This window comes from Pterocles gutturalis, unplaced genomic scaffold, assembly GCF_000699245.1.
Source record: "Pterocles gutturalis isolate BGI_N339 unplaced genomic scaffold, ASM69924v1 scaffold8031, whole genome shotgun sequence".
Lineage (NCBI taxonomy): Eukaryota > Metazoa > Chordata > Aves > Pterocliformes > Pteroclidae > Pterocles > Pterocles gutturalis.
The window spans coordinates 6,056-30,806 of NW_010102962.1; the positions used below are offsets into that span (position 1 = coordinate 6,056).

General features: G+C 39.7%; 1 protein-coding gene across 1 annotated transcript; it reads left to right on the forward strand.

Annotated features, from left to right (window-relative positions):
- Positions 1–418: 418 nt before the first annotated feature.
- Positions 419–24,068, forward strand: SLC38A9 (solute carrier family 38, member 9; the record flags this gene model as incomplete). Its single annotated transcript, XM_010086500.1, has 10 exons — positions 419–568; positions 9,449–9,581; positions 10,156–10,277; positions 10,425–10,488; positions 10,604–10,697; positions 11,649–11,819; positions 14,342–14,401; positions 16,624–16,821; positions 20,500–20,607; positions 23,962–24,068. Coding segments are annotated over exons 1-10 (1,161 nt in total), but the record flags the coding sequence as incomplete, so codon positions are not given.
- Positions 24,069–24,751: the final 683 nt, after the last annotated feature.

Sequence of the window (24,751 nt, forward strand, 5' to 3'; positions counted from 1 at the left end):
TAACGTTAATTTGCGCATGGTGGACGTGATTCTTAGCTGTGGTAGCTCAAAGGAGATTCAGATTCTGAGCCTCACTTTTACAAACCTGTTTCAGTCCCAATATAAGCAACAGCATCTATCATATTCCTTTAATTTTTATTTCCTGTTGTGGTGCAATGATGAAAGTCATTCAGACCACAATGGTACTTTGACCACTTCACTTACATAGATAGTGTGTTGTAAAAAATACCATCCCTGCTGCACTTGGCCTGTGAAGTTTGCCTTATGGAATGAGAATTCTGAAGTGGCAAGTTGAAGGGATTTTATAGTGGTTTTCACCCCAGGAGCTTCTGAAGCTGTGGGACTCTGCCAGTGTTAAATTTGTAGCAGGGATAGAGTTTTACTTAACTGCAGTTGTCTCATTTCCTTTTTTCTAGATCAGAATAACTGACAGAATCTAGAAGAAGGAGGCACATTCACTGAATATGGAAGAGGATACCAAACCTCTCGTGGTTCCTGTGGGAGGCGATGAAAGCACTTATGGAATCATGAATATACAGTTTAATCCAGAAGATTTTAAGTGCAAAAGGTACAAGGAAGGTTGAACCTACAAGAATTACTATATAGCAGTGGCTTGTTTAATCTTTGCTTTTAGCGACAGAATCCTACAAAGACATTGACATTTGGTAACAAAATGTTAAAACTTTGTTGCTATGTGATATTATTTACAAGCACCAGGTGAACAGATGTTCATATTGTCTTTTGTTTGTAAGGATAAGACATCACTTCAGAGAGAGTGCTCGGATAAGAACTTGACATGTGGCTTTTAAAGTGCTCTTCAAACACTGAGTATCATGTGTGTATACTGAAACATGATGGTTTTCATTTAGCACAACAAGCTGAGATGTTGAGACTATGCAAGAAAGCTTGTCAGATGGTGTGTGAATGGCTCTATATGCATTCTGCAGGTGAGGCTAGTAAAATATGTTATTTGCTACTGCTGAGGGGATTGAGCGACCTTTACTACCTTTAAGGAAAAAACTGTAGTGTTTTTTGAGATTGAGCAAATATAAAAAATTTGGCAGCCCAGCCTTTTTGCCATGCCTGTGAAAATTATACCTATCTAGCTAAGTGGTTATTTTGCATGTTTTCTTAGAGTTTAACAGCTCTATTCCCCAGAGAAGGTTGGAGTGGGAGACTTTCTTTGTTGTTGCAGTTAAGGTTTCTGTGAGTTGGTCCTAGAACCAAGACCGAGATCAGAGTGGGAACTAACCTTCTTATGCTAGCTGGATGCACCAGCTCAGCTTTTTTAGACGAAGGAGTAGATCTGTTCTGCCTCTTGGACCCTATTTATGGCTTTTTTTTTTTTTTCCCCTTTGCATCCTGCATTGTATTTCAGTAGAGCAGTTTTCCTGAAGGAACTGAAGATGGCACTGTCGTATACAAAATCCTGTTGTTGGGGTGCACTTCAGCGGAAAAAATTCTTGAGTAGTGTTTTGCTACTGTCCCAGCCTGCAGCTTTGGAAAGCCATGAGAGCCTGCTTGCATGTTAGCCAGGGGCTAAGCAATCTTTTTTGTCTGCAAGCAAAGGAAGGAGGATAAGGGTCTGAGTGAGCCCAGGGGAACAACCAGAGCACAGATGTAGGAGCCTACAGAATTGTGTATGTAAAGATTAGGAAACAGTAGAGTACTTTCAGGTGGGAAAAGGAAATGTGCAAAATTAATTCTTGCTTTATCTTCTTTCTAAGGAGTGTCTGAGGCCCTCCTAGCCTAAGACGACTGCTAATTTATATGGCTGTTGGAAGCTCCTTGTGTGGGAGGAAGTATATGTTGTGTTTGAGGAGCGAGAGAAGTTTACACCTTTGTGATATATCGAAATGCGAAGATCTGCTTTTCAAATGTGAGGTTAGGTATTGTTTCCTCATGGTGTGGTTTTTTCGTGTGATTTCTTAAGCTGGGAGACTTGACTTGATAAAAGGTCATTGGATGTAGCATTTGGTTCCCTCCCCAAAAGCAGAAGCATGTACTCGGATTGTGTTCCCACTTCCACAACCTCCAGCTTTGCAGATCCGTCCACTTTGTCCTTATTGCTCCTCTCAAGTTCATTTTCCCATTTTCTACAACGTAGTCTTTTGATTCCAAGCATGCAGAGCCACAAAGATCAAGGGCATGAACGCTGGCATATCAGGAAGGCCTGGAAATCGTAGTGGGGCCGAACAAGGCAGAACTCTGTCTCTGCTTGTTAGAAGAGGTGGTGCAATCTTTAGAAGAAGGAATGAGGAAGAACAGGCCATCAGGGCCTGCATCAGGGGTGGTCAGAGCAGTGAGGGGTTTGAAAGGCTTCTTCCTGTGGCTTTAGGGAGCCACAGCTCCAGGGAAGGAGGTTTATCATGCATAAAAGCACCAAACAGTGCAAGTGCAATAGTAGGGGATTTGCTCTGCTTAGTTTGCTCCTTTTTTTTAAACTGCTATTCAGAAGCCTGATAGGACTTTTTGGGTGGCCGTTCTGCTTTGACTAAGATAGCTCTTGGAAATGTTTTGTGTGATTTGTGTGTAATCACTGTTTGTCTTTCTTACTGCAGTTCTGTTCTTTTGTTTAGGTTGTTTGAGATTTGATGATATTTACATAGTTATTTGGTTTTCTTAAGAGCTTGGAGGATTTGGGATTTTTGAAAGGCATGCTTTTCAGTGTTTACATAAGAACAATAAGCTAATTGGTTTTTAGAGTTGTAAATTATTTTGTCTGTTGCTAGTTTAGGGGAAATACAAAGCCACTTTTAATCCTCTTAAAGAGGATGTTGTTGTTATTCACAATGACCCAAATTACTCACACCACATTAACTGTATTTTATCCATTTTTTAGCTTCCTTTAAAAACTAGACTGTTATTGCTGCAATGGCTTATTGATGATTATTGTATGCAAGAGAGGGACTTTCTTATTTTCTTCTAACTGCTCTTTAAATCTGTTTGTTGTCAACAGATACTGCTGTTGTCTTCAGGATTAGGTGAACCTTCAAAGAAACAAATGATGTTTTGTGTTGGTTGTTTTGCATATGAAAAAACTTGACAGTGTCCCCTGCTAAAGGGAGATCAAACATTAGTTTTCTATTCTTTTTGAATTCCCATAGTGTTCTCACACCCTGTAAGAGAGATCAGTAGGTGAAATTAAACACTTATAAATTAAACAGTGTCTGTAGATGGCAGTCAGAGAAACCTTTTTCATGCAAAAGTGGTTGGTTCCATCTTATTTTCAATGTTCTTTTAACTTACAAAAAGGTAGACAATGGTCAGGACTAACCTGTGCAAAACTACAGTTTCTGCGTTATACTTTTACCGCTCCACACACATGTGGTCTTTTTACTCCGTTGCCTGCTTTTCATTTTTCTGTGTTGCTAACATTTTTACAAATTCCTAATATTACTGCTTCCTAACGGGGAAGAAGTAGAACCTTCTTAATTAAGAACCTTTGTACTTCTTTGTAAGAGTAGAGTAGCCTTACCTTTGACACAGAAGAGGGAACAGTGCTAGAAATATGGCATGTTAAAGCTTGTGATTATTTATTTGTTAAAATGTGTATCCTGTGAGCAACAGAGGTGACTTAGTATTTGTGCTCTGAAATGTTATTTTGGTTCTGCATCCAGCATTTTAATCACAATGGTGATATGAATGTGGAAAAAGTTTAAGTAAAAGGTATTGCCAAGAGAATAAAGATCTTGTAGGATAAACTGTAAGCATACTGTTTACAATGCTTATGTAAATTTGGGCAGCTTAGAAAGTAAAAATCAGGTCAGAATTCTTTAAAACAGGTTTCCTTAAGAGAAGTGTACTGACATCTATAATATTCTTATCCAGATAGTCAGTTTCCAATTAAGAAATAGCAATCTGTGAGTGTATTCTTATTATTACTTTTTCTCTATACTTTAATTTCCACTATAGCGATCAGTTTTACTCTGTTGTTTCTCCTGTGCCATATACAGCATTCCTGTAATAATTTGCCAACTCAGTAAAACAATAAAGCCATAAGAAATTTACTCTATTTCTGTGTAACAATCTTGTCACATCCCTGAAAAGTAAACTGATTTATATGGGTTGTCAAAGAAATCACAAGATCACAGAATCATAGAATGGTTTGAGTTGGGAGGGACCTTAATGATCACCTAATTCCCCCTCACCCTGGCATGGACAGGGACACCTCCCACTAGACCAGGTTGCTCAAAACCTCATCCAGCCTGGCCTTGAACACCTCCAGAGATGGGGCATCCACAGCTTCTCTGGGCAACCTGTTCCAGTGCCTCACCACCCTCACAGTAAAAAATTTCTTCCTAATATCTAACTAAATCTACCCTCTTTCAGTTTAAAACTGTTAACCCCTCCTCCTGTCACCACAGTCCCTGATGAAAGAGTGCTTCCCTGTCTCTCCTGTAGGCCCCCTTGAAATACTGGAAGGCCGCTAGAAGGTCTCCCTGGAGCCTTCTCTTGTCCAGGCTGACCAGCCCCAACTCTCTCAGCCTGTCCTCATAGGAGAGGTGCTCCAGCCCTCTGATCTGCGTGGCCCTCCTCTGAACTTGCTCTAACAGGTCTATGTCCTCCTTCCTGTGCTGAGGACTCGAGCTGGATGCAGTACTCCCAGTGGAGTCTCACCAGAGCAGAGTAGAGGGGCAGAATCACCTCCTTCGACCTGCTGCTGATGCTTATTTTGGTGCAGCCCAGGATATGGTTGGCTTTCAGGGCTGCAGGTGCACATTGCCGGCTCGTTTTGAGCTTCTCATCTACCAGCACCTTGAAATCCTTCTCTTCAGGGCTGCTCTCAATCCATTCTCTGCCCAGCCTGTATTTGTGCTTGGGATTGCCCCAGTGCAGGTGCAGGACCTTGCACTTGGCCTTGTTGCACTTCATGAGATCCACACGGGCCCACCTCTCAAGCCTGTCCAGGTCCCCCTGGGTGGCATCCTTTCCCTCCAGCATGTCAACCGCCCAACACAGCTTGGTGTCGTCAGCAAACTTGCTGAAGGTGCACTCGATCCCACTGTCCGTATCTCCAACAAAGGTGTCAAAGAACACTCATCCCGATACTGACCCCTGAGGAGCACCACTCGTCAAACCTGTGCAATTAGCTAAAGAGGCTCCTTATGGTCTTTTTAAAGGAGAGGAAAGATATTGTTAAACATCCTGTAAAGAGGTGTTTTCTTCATGTTTGTTGAAATATGAAAAGTTTGCCTAATGTGAAGCCATTTATGCTGTCATGTAGGGCCAAAAGCCACACACTGACACAAAAAATCTTATTATATTGTAACAACTCAGTACTCAGAACACTACTTTTTATCAGATGTCCAGAACCAGTTGCTTACTGTTTAAAACATATTTCAGCAAAGGTACTCAGGAAACAGCATTATTTATTTTAAAACTTCTTGAGATGGGTATTCGCCATGTTGCTTCATATCTCTGCAAGATGTAGTGCGTCTCTGAAAATATCCGGAAAAAGAGGTAGCACCCTAATGGATGCTAACACTTGCAAGATTGTATGTAGTTTGCCAAACAAATTTTCCTGTTGGGCTGTTCCCCCTAACCCTCCAAATCTAATACTTGAAGTTTGCCTAACACAATATTTGGAAACAACTTTAGTTGTGAGGATCTCTCTTAATTTTCTTTGCTTGCAAAAATTGCTACCCAAGTTCATAATGAGAGGAGGTTTGGACCTGAGTAAGAAATAACTAGCAGATGAATGTAGCTGCAGGTTTTGTGGGAATGGTTTCTGAAGGAAATGTGTGGGATGTAGCATATGGAAGGTGTGGACCTCTTGCATGAGATCCTGCATCTTGTCCATACTCATTGTGCTGTGGAAAACTGCTGTTTTACTGGTGTGTTTGCCCTGTTAAAAAGAGCACTGTTTTCAGGCTAGCTATTGAAATATAAATTGTAATTGTGTTTTCTGTTATGGGTACAATAAATTCATTGGACACTGTAGTCTATCTCAATGCATGGAGATTGTTTGCAGTGTTTTGCATTAATAGTCACACCCTCCAGTCCAGTTTCCAGTAGCCTCTCCTCTTGCCCCCAGATCCCATTGTCCCACATCCTTTTCATAATCATTTTGCCACATGAGAGATATAATGTGATTGGCAGTACAAATCAGAATGTTTTCTATGAATTTGTTGCAGCTGCTGATGCTTGCATGTACAGAGTGTTTGCCTGCTCGACTGAAGGTCCCTAAAGAGAGTTTTCCAAAATACATCCTACACTATATCCTATCTGCTTTGGGCTTTGGAAATCTCAGTCTTTGAGAACTTATTTGAGTCTTTGAGACCTTCTCAGACTTCTCTCTGAGTATGCCCTACAGCCAGCCTTTGATCTAGGTGTAGCTGGGGGCTGGGAAATTACCTTGATCCTAGAGGGAGTGGTACCCTCTCCTAGGGGAGATCAGGGAGGAGGACTGCATCCCAGCCTGCCCACATAGCTTCCAAGTCAGACTGATGTTTTCAAAGAGATCTTTAACAAACATAAAACTGATGGGTGGACAGTCTATTTTAATAGAGTCACTTGCTCAGTAAGACCAGAGGTGCAGTGGTACCATGAGAAAAAGAAAATTAATTGCTGCTTTAGATAATTTTCATTCTCAACAGATGCTCACCAGAGGGGATCAAGAGAGGAAGCAGCTCAGGTACTGGCAGTGTAAAACATATGCACCCCTCCAGGCAGGAAGCAGCAGCAACAGATATATATAATTTCTTTGGGGTTATTTATTTTTTTTCCTCACCCATAAATTAGATTCTGGATCATACCCGTCTGTTTTGTGCTGGACCATGAATTACTTGTTCAATCCAGATTGCTCATATACTGAAGAAAATTAAATCTTTCTCTAAAGAAATTCTTACCTACAGATAGATATGTTTTTGCTACACGTGAACATTTTTCTTGACATTTGTTAGGTCATTGACTAAAAACACGTCTTTGCCCATAAAGTGGGATGTTGTATTCATGTTTTCTATTACTTTGATTTTAAATTCATCCATGGTTTAAACTGGAATTGCTCTAAAAAATAATCTCCCACTGTCTGGAAAAATTTTCTTTGACATCCACGTCAGCAGTTGTTGAACACCATTGTGAAGCTATCTTTGCTGCAGATCTGCTGACTTTGAAGCAAAAGGTAGACTTTGTCTCAGTGTAATTTTTCCACAGTAGCAATGGAAGATTATGGGGATGTACTGATAGTATTAACTGGGGACAGGGAATAGTCCTCATGAAGCTCTTCACACTATGCAGCTGCTGTATAATTAGCAAAACATATACTTTTCATGTTCTAAATATAGTGTGTGTCAGTGATCCAAAAAGAAAACAGCAGAGAGCTGACTAGGGGTGGGGAGGCATTTAAACATATTACATTTCCTGTTTTCATAACTACAGTCTTTATTTACAGGTGTTCTAATGAAATATTTTTTAGCGGTGTCCAATGATTGGATCAGACCAGTAAATTTTAAGCTATAAGAAGTGAAGTCCCTTAGAGCAGACAGTCCAGGAGTATTTTTGTACATTACGTACCTATGGAATTAGTTAGCTCCATGTGCCTCTGTCCTGAGTAATAAAATTTTTTCCTGTTTTGTTGTGGTATCTGTCTTATTTGTTTATAAGAACACCACGGAAGTCCACACACAAAATGGGGATTTCCCCCTTCATGTCATAGACACGGGAAAAAAAGGGTCAGTTGAGAATGTTCTAAAAATTAAAAATGTATTCACTTTCATTTCAGTAAGTGGGAAATGGCTTAGCAAACCTAAGCCATTTTTTCCATGATGACGGAAGATGTAAGAATTAATGAAGTCTGAGATGAGGGAGAGAATGAATTTGTGGAGAAGGAAGTTATTTTTCTCTGTTTTCCACTTTTGTCAGTCAGTTTTTATTAGACCCATAAATACTCTTACCTGCTGTATCCCCCTAAGGATATAAGGACCTATCTTTGTCTCTTACAAAGATACAACCACCAACTTCAGAGCTGTATTCCTTTTCCAGATAAGAGGTGGTGCAAATGCTTAATGATTCACTGGGAAAGAGAATGGGACCTTTGTCATGGTATTGAGAGCTGGGGGGGGAGGAGTTGACCAAGTTCCTTTGTAGTCTGAGCCAGAAATGGGTATTGAAAAACAGTCAATTCAAATAGGCTTTGCTCATATTACAGGAAAAATGGCATGGATTTATTTCTGACCTAATTTCTGCTCTTGGTAGCCTGAAACTTGTTGTGATCTGTACTTTTGTGGGTTCTCATTTTGGAGTGGTTCTTGTTTCTGCATGATTTAAACATCAACCTGGAAGAAGAAGAAGATCAGAAAGGTGTTGAGGTTGCTTTAGGAATTAAAAGCTCTGCTGAAAGGGGGAAGAAAAAAACCAAAACCCTGTGTCAAGGCTTACAGGTGACCAAGATCCTCTCTTGTCTGAGAAATTAGCTTGTCATTGCTAGGAGTGAATGTCACATTTAGGCAATAGGATAGTATGCCTATATGGAAGTAAATTTTACTTGATTAAAGAAAAAAATCTCTGCAATATCTTGACTAGGTCACATATCTCTGGTATTGCCCCTTGCAGGAAGCTAGATTTATGTTGTGTTGTGACTTTGGGAGCAGCTTTCACTCTGCTTGCTCTGTACCTACATGTGTGCAGAGAAAACAAGGGGCATTCGATGTGGCTGTTTTCTCCTTTAGTGGCTGTGTCCATGCCTGCGGTCTAACTCAGCTGGGGAAGAGGGAAGGGAGGTCACCTGCATCCTGTACGTCTTTTGTGTGAGGGATGTAGGACTTGTTTTGCTGACAGTCCTGTTCTCTGTGACTACCCTAATTAAATTCTGAAGGGAAGTCGTGAAGTAATTCGGAACTGCAAATGGACATCTGTTGTTCCATGTTCTCTGACAAAATTCATTCCTGGTTGCATTGGCTTAGAAATAGTATGAGCACATGGACTTATTTGGGCTTGATTCCACCCCGGTTAAACACAATTTGATACAGTGTTTTTGTCTAGATTGGTAGTTTTTAGCCTTTTTATAGGTGGCCGTCATTACCACTGCTCATTCCTCTCTTTTTCTGTGTCTTCTTTCTGCATCTGCATTCTAATGCTTTCTTTTTGTACCTCTGTTCCTCATCACTAGTTCTGGCAACACCGGTTATAAGCACTAATAAGCTTGGCGAAGCTTATTAACATGTAGTTCTGGCGTGACTCATTGTTGAGAACTAATAGACTGGATATTAGGTCTGAATTTTGATGTTAGGTTGCCCTGCAGAACCTGGGCAAGAGACTACTTTAGTACGGATGATATAAACAGATGGTTCTTTCATGGATGGCAGTGACATTTTTGCATTTGCTTTGTGTCAGTGAATGACAGACTCATCCTGCGTGATGCTAAGCTGTTCTCCGAATTGTATGTTAGCTCTTGTGTTCCAGGGTTTTTAAGGGTTTTCCTTTTCTTTCTTTTCTTTCCATCATTTAGACCATTTCATGTGGAGCCTACAAACATAGTCAGTGTGAACGATGACACGCAAAGAGTCACTGATGAAGCTTCAGCAATGAATAAGCGGATTCATTACTATAGCAGGCTCACGTCTCCTGCAGACAGGGCATTGGTAAGGCAAAGACAGGGCCAGATTAACTGAGTGGTCTCTGGCATGTTGGGTCTTCCCCAGCCTAGGTTTAAAAAAGAAACACAAATAAAGGTAGGGTGAAAATTGCTCTGCAACTTGCTTTGAAGTAAATATCTAGTAACTGAGTGCTTTAACAAGGTCTTGTGTTATCACAAGTTGCGCTTAACTTATTGTGCAATGCTTTCACCATCCAACGAAAACATACAAATGGCTTGAATTTTGTAACAGTAGTCCAGGCTGCCCAGATGTATGTACTAATTTCTCCCATCTATAAGAGGATTTAAGGAGTAGCGAGCTGCAGTCATTGACCTACCGTGATCTGTGCATAGTATGTTACAGACCTTTTGCAGAAGAAAAATCTGTTTTTCTGCTATCCAGCTAAAAATCATATCAACTGTTTTTTTCATGGGGAGAAAATTAATGTAGTCCAATTTTTTTTTCCTTAAATGCACTTTTCGCAGAAATATTTTGTGATTTACAACATTTGGCTTGCTTTATTTTGGACAACAGTTACTTTGGTGTTACTTATGTGTCTTGTGTTTTATCCATTTGTTAGATTGCTCCTGATCATGTACTTCCAGCTCCTGATGAAATCTACGTCTACAGTCCATTAGGAACTGCTTTTAAAGTTGACAGTTGCACAGATGGCTATGGTAAAAACTCCAGTATAGTGACAATGTATGTTAAGCACCTTGCCATATATTAACTAGAAAGCACATTATCATTGAATGTTCTATATTGTATGCATAAGTATTGTAGCTAAGAGGATAGTATGAAGTAGAGTGCCTCTTAAGTTATTCACAGGCTTTTCTCTTTTCTTCGTAGATTTATGATATGGAATACAATGATGGGCACATCTATATTAAGTATTCCATGGGGAATAAAACAGGTAAAACTATGAAAAATACATGCGTATGAAAATGCTTTTGGCAACGTGGCTTGCTCTTCATTTTTCTGTAGTGTTATTGATAAAGAAAGTAAACTGTATTTCTCCCTCTTAACAGGCAGGCTTTACTTCTGGAATCATTCTCATCTTACTGATGGGCATTTTGACTCTTTACTGCTGCTACAGAGTTGTGAAATCGCGGAAAATGATACGTAAGAAATACAAAGCTTCATAATGTAAATATTTCCATTAAGTGTGAAATACAGAGATCTAATAGATTCTTAGCTTGTCTGGATCTTTATGTTAGACCTGACCTGCAAATAAAAACTGTTCCTTTGAATGTCTCCCTGCTTTTGTAGTCTGGATTTAAGCTCTGTAAGCTAAACGTCTGTCTTCCCTGGTTAGATTATCGTTCAGTTCCTTGGGACCTAAGTATTATAGAAAAATGCAAACTCAGATCTTCATTTACTGGGCATTTGGGGACTTCCAGAGTTAGAGGCTTCCCTTCTCCCTAAGTGCTGTTCATTTCTCTACATGTATTTCTGATCATGTTCCACAGTGGAACAGCGTGGGTGGTAGCTGCATCCACTTGTGTTGTATGCCTCTACTACCCTAATATTTGTCTATATTCTGTGTTGGAAACAATTTATGGAAAATTGCCTCACTGGCAGTGGTTCTGCTTAGAATATACTTTTGTTGTTCAAAACTCACCTTGCAACTCTTGTAGTTGATCCTCTTATGTATAAACTAACTCCTCACTTGCTCAAATAAAGGCAGTTAAGACCTCCAGTTTGTAACAACTCGTTTCAGGGCATTGTTTGGGACTAGTTCATGGTCTGTCCAAATTTGCCATAACTCCTGCAAAAGGCATTAGCTGCAAATGCATGGCTGCATTTTTGCTACCATGTCTTATTCCAGTGCTTCTGGAATTACTCAGAGTAGTAGTACAGCCTCAATAAAAGCCTCTATTCAGGCTCTTTCAGTCAAACACCTAATGAGTGTTTATACTTTAAAGTTAACGGCAATCTTACTAGCCTTTGGAAGCACTGGGAATTGGTGTCAGAATAGTCTGAAACAAAAACACGTCCTGTCATGAAGAGTTCTGATGACTCTTAATATATCATTTTGTTTAGATATGTTTCTATTTTTTGTATCTTCTTCAGCTTTAGTAGATACCTCGAACTGGGAGTTCCCAGATGTTTGCAAATATTACTTTGGATCTTTTGGCCAATGGTCAAGCCTCTTATTTTCTATGGTATCGCTTGTTGGAGCCATGGTTGTTTATTGGGTGCTTATGTCCAACTTTCTGTTCAACACAGGAAAGTTTATATACAGTAAGTATATATTTTTTTGTTAACTTTACGGCTATCTTGTGGAATCTTGATTTTTCTGTTACGTTGAGTGAAAAGTCAAGTAAGGATAAGTGATTGTGTGTGGAGTTACGGGCACAGTCAGGTATGATTTCAAAGCCAGTTTCTCAAAGTCTCTCTTAACATGATTTTAGTGAAAGACAAAGTACCAATTATGTGATTTGTATGTCAGTAATGAGGGTTCTTGGTGAAGTTTAAATGACCCAAACCTGGTTGCTTGTTTCCACTTTGTATTTGCACTCCCCTGTTGTTTGCATGGGTGTAACTATTTGAATGGCCATATAACAGGCTAGGTTGTTGAGATGATCCAGGTTAATGAAAAAAAATCTAGTTTAATTCTAGATTTCAACAAACACACTTAAGAGTGCTGCCATATAAAAAGTTTTTGCAAGCATCCATGAAGGAATGATGAACTGTAGCACAGTGCAAGAACAATTCTTAGTCTGGCCGTGCTACAGAAGAAAACATTGGTTATTTATACCCTTGTACATGCACAGACACACAAGCTTCTGTGGATACAGTCAATTAGGTATGTAGGGTTGTGTGAATAAATGATGGAATTGAGACCTTTGATAATCTGACTCATAGAGTTAAATAGCACAACTAGGATTTAAGAGTTTCTGTTTTGAAGGTAATTAAAAAATCTCTGAGGCAAATAACCACACTTATACCTCGTAATGTTTAATTAGAGTTCCCACCATCCGTGAAGGATGTAATTTACTGTATGGGTTAACCACCGGTGTATTTTACAGCTGACAATTCATATGTTGATAAGGCCACTTCATTTTAGACTTTTTTTTTTTTTTTTTAAATCAGGTTAGTACTTTCACCCTAAATTATTCTAAACCAAGTAACTCCCATTCTAATAAGCAAACTTCAGAATGATCAAATCAGTTCCTTTTCTAGGAAAAAAGTCCTGCTTTTTCCTGAGATTGGCATGTTATTTCGTCACTTACCTGTACTTGTTAGGGGTTCTTATTTAAGTTGTTTGGTCTGTGATAACTTTAATAATTGGATTCTTGTCCTAACTTTCATTGTGGCTACTTAATTACTAACTTATCAAATGAGTGATAGGATGCAGGTTTGACACAAAGGCATCTTCCAGCCATGCTTTTCTAAGTTACTCTAGGCAGGCTACTGTATTTAATTCCAGTAAATTCAGATTACTTCTTAAAAAATCTGCACACACAGTTTAGGTGGGAACAAGTTGATTTCATAAGGGAGGATGGTCTAGAAACTAGTAGTATGCAAAGAATGCAAGAACTGTAAGCCAAGTGTGATATCCTGTCTTTTTTGGTTTTTTAACATGGTGTCCCATGCTTTTTGTTCTGTTTTTGTTTTATAAAAAAATAAATCCATAAATGCAATTGCTAGTCCTAAAACACTTTTTAAGTACGGAAGAAATGTTGTCTATCTGTCTATAATTTTGAAGTGCTCTAATTCTGTAAGAGCTATTGGTTCTTTTGTTGGCTTTATGCTAGTTTGTTGGTTTTTTTTAAGTAGCAACATAATATGGTGAGTGAGGAGGTGAGAAGTGATTTTATTTAAATCTTCTGATTGTTTTATGCGCCGAACTGCTGTTAATAAGTATGAGAAACTCAGTTGTGATTCAGGATGTCGTAAATCAAAATGAAGAAACAAAAAATAGTTTTCTTCCCACAAGACTTTTTGCTTTCTTTATGAGAAACAGGCTGCTGTTAATTGCATGAAAAAAATCTGAGACTGCCCCAGTTAATTTTCTGTGTGCATAATACACCCACATGCAGCAGAAGCAAATTTTAATCAGAGATGCACTAATTAAATTTCCAATCTGATGGGCATTTTCTCTGTGTATATATACATAAATATAAGGAAACTGCTATCCAATACTTTCATACTGGTGAAGCTGCAGAAACTCAAAAGTATCTGGTGTGGCAGAGCAGTCGCATAGCACAGGAGTGTACTCTAAACAATAGTACTACTAGAGATGACTGTAGACAGTGAGATGTAAACATTTCTCCAGAGATTCCCTTCTTTGTATTACAACGTGGAAAAAGAATCCCACAGAGCCTCTTCTGAAAAAAAAAAAAAATTGAAAAATGAGTAGGGGAAGTTTTTTCTATATAATACCATCTGGACTAAGGCTATGGTAGCATGCACTTTTTTCCTGTCCCAGAAGAGGCTGGTTTTAAGATGCATCTCCTCACTAACCTGCTGAAACTGGGACAAGTGGAGCTGTTCTGGGGGAACAGGGATGAGCACCTGTGGGGGTAGGCTTGGGAACTTCATATATCGACAGAGCTGCTGAGAAGGTAGTGTGGTTGGGGGCTACACTTCTAAAAAAAAGTTTTACAATAGCCATTTGGGGTTGGAGGGAGCACAAGCTGCTGTATCGCACCTCTGATGTCATTTTCCAAAATGTTTCCATACTTAATTTTTATCAAGTCAACAGATAAAAGCCTAGTAGCAGGTTTGGGACATTGATAGTAAGATTTTCTTCTTTTCAGACTTTGTTCATGACATTAATGTAACAGATATTGTTCCTGGGACGAATGGGAGTAACAAAGGTAAGAAGCACTTAGTACTGTGTTTCATGGCTGCGGGGGGAAGGGGGGACGTTAAAGGCAAATCATCGTGTTTCCGTGCCTAACCATGTTCCAATTATAAAGTGTACATCTTAAATTTTGACTACATGTTTTTAAAAAAAACTGTAATTTTCCATCTGCGATTTGTACTTCCACGAATAACCACACACTTGGAAAGCTTAATTGGGAAAAAAAAAAAAGTGTAGGTGGGAGTAAGGATTAAAAAGCAAATTACAAGTTTGTATATACCCAGATAGATCCTCCTTAAGAGGTCTAACAGTCATGGTTTTAACAGTAGTTGCACAATGAGGAATTGCCTTAAGGAATTTTAACTTTTGTACCCTAAAATTGAGGCACTTGAGATCTGTTTACTGTAAAAAGTCTTGGCTGGGGCATCTTTGCTCTTCACCACCTCTGCAGCAACATTCTTATTTAAACAAATGCTGTAAGAGCGGCCTTAATGATGCTGAAGCAAAAAGAATAAAGCGCATGGGGCAGCAGATTGTGTTTTGTGGAGAGTCTGCCGTTTGCACAACTAAGGGAAGAAATTGCAGTCAAGTATTGAGATAGCTCTGTTCAGAGTTGTTAAGTAGGGAGAATAACATAGGAAGAATGCAAGAGCTAGGCATTGTCAGCCTCTGATCTTTCTGCCTATATATAGTAACTGAACATGTAGTACTTTGTTACAAAGCAGAAAATTTTCTGTCATGGGTGCTTATGGGAATGGGGAAACATTTCAGTACCAGCCAGACAGCTGTGTGTCACAGTAGCTGCAGCTGTGTTTCCGGAGAGCACCTGCTGGAGTCAGGCAAAGGAGTTGAGAAATAATTCTGAAAACTAGTTGCTTTGCATCTCAGCTAGTGTTGAATCCTGTTTCTCCTACAGTTCTTACCAGCAAGGCACCAATAGCTGCTGCAGTGCTCTTTCTCTTGGGCTCTCTCCTGCTTCTGCTGTTCTGTCCCATTCTTATGCAGCAGGAGGTATAACTTGGAGACAAAGTAGACAACAATATTGCACAGTATTCTCCAGCAACTGTAAGATTTAAAACAGCTGCTTCACAAAATTAAGGGCTGCCAGATCCTCAAATGACTCTTGGCAGAGGGCATTGAGGGCTACCAAGGAGATCAGTAAGAACAAAAGCATTTTTTAATCCTCTTGTAAGTAATGGAGAGAAAGTAAATGAGAAAACAGGAAGTAAAGTAACACAATGATCTCTCAAGGAGTTTGACAAAACACTTTTTACACCTTTGCCTTTGTAGCAGAAGAGGCATGCAGTCACTGAAAGGAGGGAGGCTTTCAAGTATTGTGGGGTGCCAAAATTTAAAATAAGAAGTTATGAGAATGATAAGAGGTTCATATTTCAACATGTAACTTCATAGGCATGTGTTAGAAGGAAATGCTGATATTAAGAAAAATCAATAAACACGTTTTTATCAAGGAATCTCTTTGTTTGGTTGATATTGTTTCAGTCACCTGTTTAGGTCAGGTGCTGCCATGGATCAGCCACCACCTAACAGGAGTGTAACTTTTGCTTTTGGTAGCGTTATGGGTGCATATCTTAAATTGCTTCTGTTGTATTGTCTAGCAGTGATGTAATTGCACCTAGCACAGCACCAAGATGACAGAGTGTTTTGCTTCGGTGCATGAGTTTTAGGCCTGCCATTTGTTATAGTTGCTTGCTTGTCATCCTTGGTTTGTGCATTCGCAGAAGAACGTAGAGTGATACAGGCTCTTCCATACATAGATGTACTTGTGTCTCAGTTCATATGATCTCATTGAGGTGTGCAGGGACAGATTACAATGCTAAATATGCAGCCAGGTGCAGAGGTACATTGCTATGACTTGATTCCAGCAGCTGCACGTAGGCACTGAACACACGTAGTTATAGGGATGTGACCTGAAAGGCTGATCCTACGCCACAGCTCAGGCTTCAGACAAGTTAGCATCTTTGTTGTGCTCAGCTGAAAGAACCGTAGAACTTGTCAGCTTGGAGTGCAAGGTGCCTAGCAGTGAAATCTTAAAACTGAAAAAAAACCCCCAAAACTAAATAGAAGTTAGTGACTGAGCTGTCAAACATTGCTTTTGAGTGGTCCTACTCTCCATAGGTAAAACACTCTCCAGAAGTTATGGGATCTTGTCTTTGGAGATTCTATGCAGGTAAAACTCCTTTGATTTTGCAATATTTTTCTTTTCCTTTCTTCCAGTCATTTGTCCAAGTGCTGCTAGTGGTCACCCACCACAGAACAGAAGTGTGATGTTTTCTTCTGGCAACAGCACAGGCTTTGAACTCTTCGAGGAGTGGTGGGACAAATCACAAACAGTACCATTTTACCTGATTGCTGTTCTTCTACCTCTGCTAAATCTGAAGTCTCCATCCTTCTTTGCAAAGTTTAATGTCCTAGGTAGGTAACAAATACTATTAAAGCATTGGTTCATTGTGGCTAAAATGTATAGAAAACAGTGAAAGCTACTCCAATGAGTAGAATCATAGAATAGAATCACAGAATCATTTAGGTTGGAAAAGACCTTTAAGATAATGATGTCCAACTGTGAACCTAACACTGACAAGTCCACTGCTAAACCCTCTCCCTGAGCACCAGGTCTACACATCTTTTAAATACCTTCAGGGATGGTGACACAGCCACTTCACTGGGCAGTATGTTCCAATGCTTGACAGCCCTTTCAGTGAAGAAATTTTTCCTAATGTCCAGTCTAAACCTGCCACAGTACAGCTTGGGCCGTTTCCTCTCATCCTGTCACTTCTTACTTGGGAGAAGAGACCAACACCCACCTTGCTACAGCTTCCTTTCAGGTAGTTGTGGAGAACAGTAAGGTCTCCCCTCAGCCTCCTTTTCTCCAGACTAAACAGCCCCAGTTCCGTCAGCTGCTTATCATAGGACTTGTTCTCTAGACCCTTCACCAGCTTTGTTGCTCTTCTTTAGACACATTCCAGAACGTCACTGTCTTCCTTGTAGTGAGGGGCCCAAAACTGAACACAGTATTCGAGGTGTGGCCTCACCAGTGCTGAGGACAGAGGGACAATCACTCATCTAGTCCTGCTGACCGCACTGTTTCTGATACAAGCTAGGATGCCACTGGCCTTCTTGGCCACCTGGGCACACTGCTGGCTCGTATTTGGCTGGCTGTTGACCAACACCCCCAGGTCCTTTTCTGCTGGGCAGCTTTCCAGCCACTCCTCCAGTAGTTTGCTGGCAGCCAGTTATTGTGCCTCAGAATGGTTCATTGGTTGGTTTGTTAATCACCCATAGGCTTTCTACCCTGCTTTGCTTGAGTCTTACAGTTAATATGGGAGTTATTTTTTTTCGCTTTGCTTCCCTGATAATCCTATAAGACAAGTTCCACTATATTTACAACGCATTTCCCCAAACAGTGGTACACATACTAGTGTGCATCAAATGCTGCGTACTACTTTGGCACAAACAGTCAGGCATACCCTTCCTCATCTGGTAAACATTTCAACACAGGCAGTTACTTCCAAAGATTAATTGCTTCTGACCTGAAGTAATTTGCTACCAATCAGGTGATTAATTAATTATAACATTATCCAATCAGTGTAACCTGCTGCTGTGCTTTGCCCCAGCTCCCAGTACCCTGGCCTGTTATCATAGAATGGTTGGGTTGGAAAGGACCTTGAAGATCACCAAGTTCTAACCCCTCCGCCATGGGCAGGGACACCCTCCACTAGACCAGGTTGCTCAAAGCCTCATCCAGCCTGGTCTTGAACACCTCCAGGGATGGGGCATCCACAACTTCCCTGCGCAAACTATTCTGTGCTACAAGGACAAAAATTGTGACTGATAGAAGACCAAAGCAGGTGGGATCGGTAAAGTGGATAAAGCACATGGATGATGGATGGGATCAGTCACAAATTTATGGAGTAGGAAGGATCTGAGGGTATAGCATTGAAGCCCATGATGAAGACAAAGGGAGAAGGAGATGAGGATCGAGGAGGAAAAGGACAGGGAACTGAGGGTCTAGTTTGTTTTCTGTTCCAATGTGATACTTAATTAGAGCTTGGATCTGCTGTTGCTGAACTACTAAATTAAAATACCATACAGAAACTTGGGCAAGTGATAGTGTTTCTGTGTAAAAAGTAAGGTTTTTATGTAGGCTAGATGTAACATCAGGGAGAAGAAGATATTTTGTCAAGTGAGATCTAGCCAAAACTGTATCTGTTCTTAAAATAAGCACATTATTGTGGGCAACTATTTTTTATTTGAGAACCTAAATTTTAAAATATGAAATTTCTTATGAATTCAGTAGATTATTGTATAATTCGGAAGCTGTTCAAAGTTACCTCAATTTTTGTAAACCTTGACGTTTGTAAGACAAGAAAAAATGGAAGACAATTTTTGAGATGCTGAGATGAATCTTAGTAGAGAACTTTTACTTATCTTTACACCTACAGAAACCTAAATCATTAGGAAACTACAGAATATTTTATCTGTTAAGCTGATTCTCAAGTACAGAATTTTTTATCTTCCTAATTCCTTGACTATACTCTGTGTAATCAAATGATAGATAATTTCTTCAATTTATTTTTTAGTTTGGAGATGTTGCTAGAATGAAGTCTTATCTGGAGATATTGCTAGAATGAAGTCTTATCTGGGTCTATATTCTAAACTGTAAAAATGCTGTTTCTTTGTCTTTACTTACTTACAGCCTGTTCTCTAGTGATTAGCAGTATTATTGTCTGGGAGGTTGCATCACAGTAGCCTTAATTACTGTTGCACAGTTTCCTTCAATTTTTAGGTAGTTATTATTCTGCCCTTATCTCTTTCAAATGTCAGGAGCCAAGATTTTATGCTCTCTATCCCGTATGCAGATGCAGCAAGGCATTTGTAGCCATCTGTGATCTTATTTGTAGTCCTCTAGCTGTGCAGAGCATTGCTGGATGCCTATGAACCAATGAGATGGAATGCAAATCCAGTGTTATGATCAAGGTTATCCAAGGTTATGATCAAAACAAGGTTTAAATCAGTAGTGGTCAAATGTCATTATCAGCTTCTAGCTCCCAGTGTAAAGTTCACAGTTGCAGTAGACTTACATATCTCATTGGGCCATTTGGTTTAAAAAGTTAATGACTGTTGTGGTTTAAACCCAGCTGGCAGGCAAACACCATACAGCTGCTCACTCACCCTCCCCCATTCCAAAGGATGGGAGAATTGTAGGGGCAAAGGTATGGAGACTCGTGGGTTGATATAAGAACACTTTGATAGTTGAAATATAGTAATAATAGAATATACAAATGTGTGAGACACAGTGCAGCTGCTCACCATGCACTGACCAAGGCCCAGCCCATTCCCAAGCTAGCAATCCTGGACAAGAGAAAAACCCAAAACCACAGTCCTGGAAGAAAGAGAGCGAGCTTCCTGGCCAACCCTTGTCTGTATACTGAGCACGACATTGTATGATATGGAATATCCCACTGGCCAGCTTGGTTCCATTGCTCTGCCTGTGTTACCTCCCAACTTCTTGTGCACCTGCACACTTGTATAACTTAGGAAGTTGTAAAGTCCTTTATTTCTTAGCAACAACTAAAAATGTCTGTATATTATCAACATTCTTCTTGTACCAAATCCCATGCTGAATCTGAAACACGGCGCTATTCTAGCTCCTAAGAGGAAAATTAGCTCTATCACAGCCGAAACCAGGACAGACTGAATGGACATAGTAATAGCTGCAGTACTGTCGCCAGCTTTGTCTCATCTTAGATTAGAATCCTAACAGCTGAAGTTAGAACCAATCTGTTAACTGCCAGAGACCTCCCTACTTGCCCAGTGCCAGGGATTACAGGGTACGTCTTCCACTGTCACTCGTGCAGTGTCTGGAGAACATTAATCATGCTGAAAGCTTGAATTGGGTGCAAGTTCATTATTCTTTCTCTCTGACTTATGAAAGAAATAAAAGAAGATTTAGACCTGGCCTATATTTTTAAGAATGAATACTAACCCTAAGTGTTTGGGCTGCTGGTAGCTAGTTGGATGGAGCAAGAATAAAACACAGCACAAATACTTTGTACTGCTTCATAGTGTTTGGTTGGTTCTTGTCTTTTCTAGGTACGGTTTCAGTTGTCTACTTAGTTTTTCTGGTTACTGTAAAGGCTGCTCATCTGGGAATCCACTTAGAATATGACTGGTTTACAGAGACTGATTTTTTTGTACCAGGTAAGATACTTAAAATGCAGTAATGCAGCATATATATATGATGGGTTTAAGATTTTTTTTAAAGCAGTTCGTTAATGACTTTCTCATTCACCTTTTAACATCTCTCTGACATAAGTAAAGTGAGGAAATACTGTCTGATGTTGTGTGTAGAGGCTCAGGCAGGATCCTTAGTGATAAAATGACAAAGAATCCCTTTCTCAGTGTTGTTCACCGTATCAGCACTGTGGAGGAGGAGTGCCCATCAGAGGTATCTCAAATGTGTATCGTGTTACAGGGAGCTTGCCATAGTCCTGTTTCAACTATATTGTAATAAGTTCTAGCTGCACCATTTTCAGATCATGCCTATTGCAGTAGCAGTTACAAATTACAAACTGTAGACAGACTGGTAAAGGTGCCGTAAGTTCTCCACGCACTGTCTTGCTTAAATGAAATAGCTCATTCACCACAATTTACTGTGTTACTTTAATTCTCCTGTACTTTGCAATCTATCTCGGGTTTTAGTCCATAATCTTAGCTCGTATTTTTTAAACACCTGTTAGCTCTCCAGTATGTTTATTTCTTGAATGTTGTTTTGGTGGCTGTTAGTTCTTTCCAAATTGCTGTTGCAAATGACTGTGTGAGATGTCACAGTCACAAGCAGTGATACTACATGAACAGATAGATACTCTAAAGAGATCAGTTTCTTGTTTTAGGAGGCCTGGAATGAGAGATCTGGGGTTAGGTCTTAGCTGTTTTTTCCCCATGACCAGTTGGCTCCAAGGATCTGTGTCCTGTACTATTTAATTGTATCACTCCTTCTGCTCTTAGAAACAAGAGTTTTGTCGGTCTTTAAAAGTTACTTATTTACTTAAGGCAAAATTCAGATATGCACCTTCTTAGGGTTTCTTTTGTGGGTTTGTGCATTTCTGTTTTCCCACTCACAATAAGCACTGTACTAACAGTTTTATACATGGGTTGCAAACTATTGTTATGTCTGATAATGTCAAATTGGAGAAGAAAACAAAGATAACTTAAAACATTAGGATGGGTTTTGAATTACTGTAGCAAGATATAGATCAAAAAAAGAAACAACAGAGTTGTTGCATGTTTCTAATAGAATCTGATCTAATTTGTGCACTCATGGCAATGCACTGTGGCAAACAGTTGGACTGAAATTGATCTGGCACAACAGTAAGGAGAATAAACAGCTTAGCTAGCGTATTCCATGTACATTTGGCAAAGAGGTCTGCTGAAAACCCAGTATTCCCCTTCTCCACTTTCCAGCCCCTAGCCATCATCAAATCTTCGTTTTTCCATAACTGATGAAGGTCATTCCTTCTTCATCTCAGACTGGCATTCAGAACCCTATTTCAAGATCTGAATGACATGAAGCAAGTGTAAGGCTACATAAAACAGTTTCTTCATCTTGGTTATGTCACTAAGAAAAAAAAAGTCATTGCCCTTTCTGCCTGAGTCTTTAAAGCCAGGCAGTTTTCACTGTGCATGACTGTGTGCAAAAACAAAGCAGATGGTTTGAGGATGAATGGGATTACCATTGTAATTCCCTAGGAATCCTCCTGACTACTGCAGCATAAGTACAACTTACAGATAGAGGTAGGTAGTTCTGAAACAGTGCTATTTATGCTACCTGTTTTGCTCCATCACTGCATTTACTTTTAGGCAGAATTTTTGAACTAACAAACTGCTTTTGTCTCCAGTGTAGAAATTTGGATTTCAGAGTACTGGATCATTAGCATCTGCATTAATGACCTAATATATTTTGTGTGGCATTATTCTTAGTGTTATCTGTAAGTAGAAATGATACTCAAGCATGTCCTGCTCAGTAAGTAGACCACAACGTTTGGTCTCGCTCTATTGAGAGCATAGATACATGGTTTTAACCTGAACTGCCCCAGCAGACAGTCTTCAAATGCTCACATAGCCTCATATCTACAGACACTTCCTGAGAGCGCAGGAGAAAAGTTGCCCAAACTATGGTTCACTAACAATCCCATGTAAACCAGAAACGAGCCTATGTTTAAGAAATCAGGTTTTAAGCATCTTGAAGTTCAAGTCCAAGATTTATTAAGCAGTCCTAGCATGAAATGAGTTGCAGCACAGCAAGTGTGTTGCAGGTCACTAAGAAGTGGAGCACCCGGTAGTTTTATAATTTTGGCAATGCAACTAGTACTGCTAGGAGATAGACAAAGCAGGTAGCTGATGCATATAAATCCAGCTACTACTGATGTATTGATGGGGGAAAATGCAGTGCTGAAAGAGATTCTGAATCCATCAGTTTGATTTTTATTATTGAGATTAAAGTAGTGAATGTAAAACAAGCCCAAAAGTCGCTTGCACTCGCAATTCTATGAGTGGCACGTCCTGTTAGTTAGGTATTGAAGGTGCAGTGAATCCAGCCCTAGGGAAGACATATTCTCTCAACTTGGATGAGCCCTTCATTAATTGCCTGGGCTGTGTTTACCTTGCTGACTTCAGAGCACTTTATGAGAAATCTGGTTTAAGTATGTTTGCATGGAGTTCTCTGTGGTTTGATCTGTAAGGGTTTGTGAACCTCAGATGAGTTGCTATATTGCTGGATCTTTTCCAGAAGCTGAGCTAGCTCAGGGATCTCTTAATTGCTGTTAACACTCTAAAGAGTTCATATATCCTTATATAATACCAACAAAGATGGTGCTTTAATGATGTTACACATTGGTGAGTTCCTTGACCAGTTGCAGTGCTTCCAGAAACACAATCTTGTGAACATAATCCTTCAAATATTAAAAGAAGCAGAGCACTGCTATTCCCATCGAGACCAAAAAAACTATCAAAAAAATTTTTCATAGGTGCTGTAAAGTGTACAATAAGACAAGACACTGCTCTGCCTTTGTGTTCCGGTTTGTAAGCGGAGTCTCTTAAACATCTACAGATGCCGTTTTTCCTCTGGTAGTATAAGTGACTTCTTAATAATGAAAGATGCTCACAGAGCAACTGATTCTTTCCCCCATCTCCCTGTTCAGGGATCAATAGATACACAGCCTCACTGAAATCATGTCCTGCCTTGAAATGCTTTCCAGTTAAACTGTTGAAAAGCAGAAGAAGCTTGTATATGTAAATCCTAGATTAAACTAATCTTTCATGGTTAGGGTCTCTTGAGAAAATTTGCTGGAGTGTATGTTATAGTAGACACTGTCTTAATGTATTTTGTACTTCCTGATTAAATATCTGCATTGGCTATGGTCAAAGACAACATAGACTCCTGTTTCAACATGGAGGTTCATGTTCCTGCCAGTAGACTCCACAGCAGTGTATGGCCTCTCCATTTTGGCATTGTTTGTTTCAAAGAAGTTACTAATACTTTTTTTCCTCCCTTAGAATTTAGAATTCTGTTCCCTCAGCTCACAGGGGTTCTGACACTTGCCTTCTTCATCCACAATTGTGTCATCACACTTCTTCAAAATAACAGGAATCAAGAAAACAATGTAAGTAATTTTACAAGACTGCTGATTTGTATCTAGACTACTAGGCAACACTAATTTTTTCCTGGCTGTCTTGAAATCAACGCCGGGACTGTAATAGCTTCAGAAAATGTAACTAGCTCTTGTGATCTGATAAGAAACCAGTCATACATACTTTTCACTGGCTACCAACAAGTAACCGACGCATTACAAATTTATTCAAATGAAAGCCTTGAGGAGCATCCCAGACTTACTTGTGGTCAGATAGGTATTAAATGGCCAAATTACACACAAGAGGCAGAAGGCTTGACAACATTGTAAGACTCTAGAAAAATGGACCAACTTTAGAAGGAAAAATGCTGGAGAATATTGAGCACGGGACTGATTTTAGCAGAGTCCTTGCCAGTAGTGTTGGGATCTTGGTAATATCTTTTATCAGAGTTCCTTCAGTAGTTTTGTGTCACAATCCAAGTCAAGGTTCATAGAGAAACATGACCTTATATAGGAAATCCTTAAAGCTGGGAACCTTTGTGACATGTAGCCTTTGGAGTGGTCCTTTGCCCTTGAAAAAGTTACATACTGCTCATCCAGATGATACAAAAAAAATTTTTGATTATTTAATTTTTGCTCCCTATTTTCTAGAATACTTGTCCACCTTCATTAAAAGATTAGCTGTACAGATAACTTCAGTAACATAGAAAGATTTC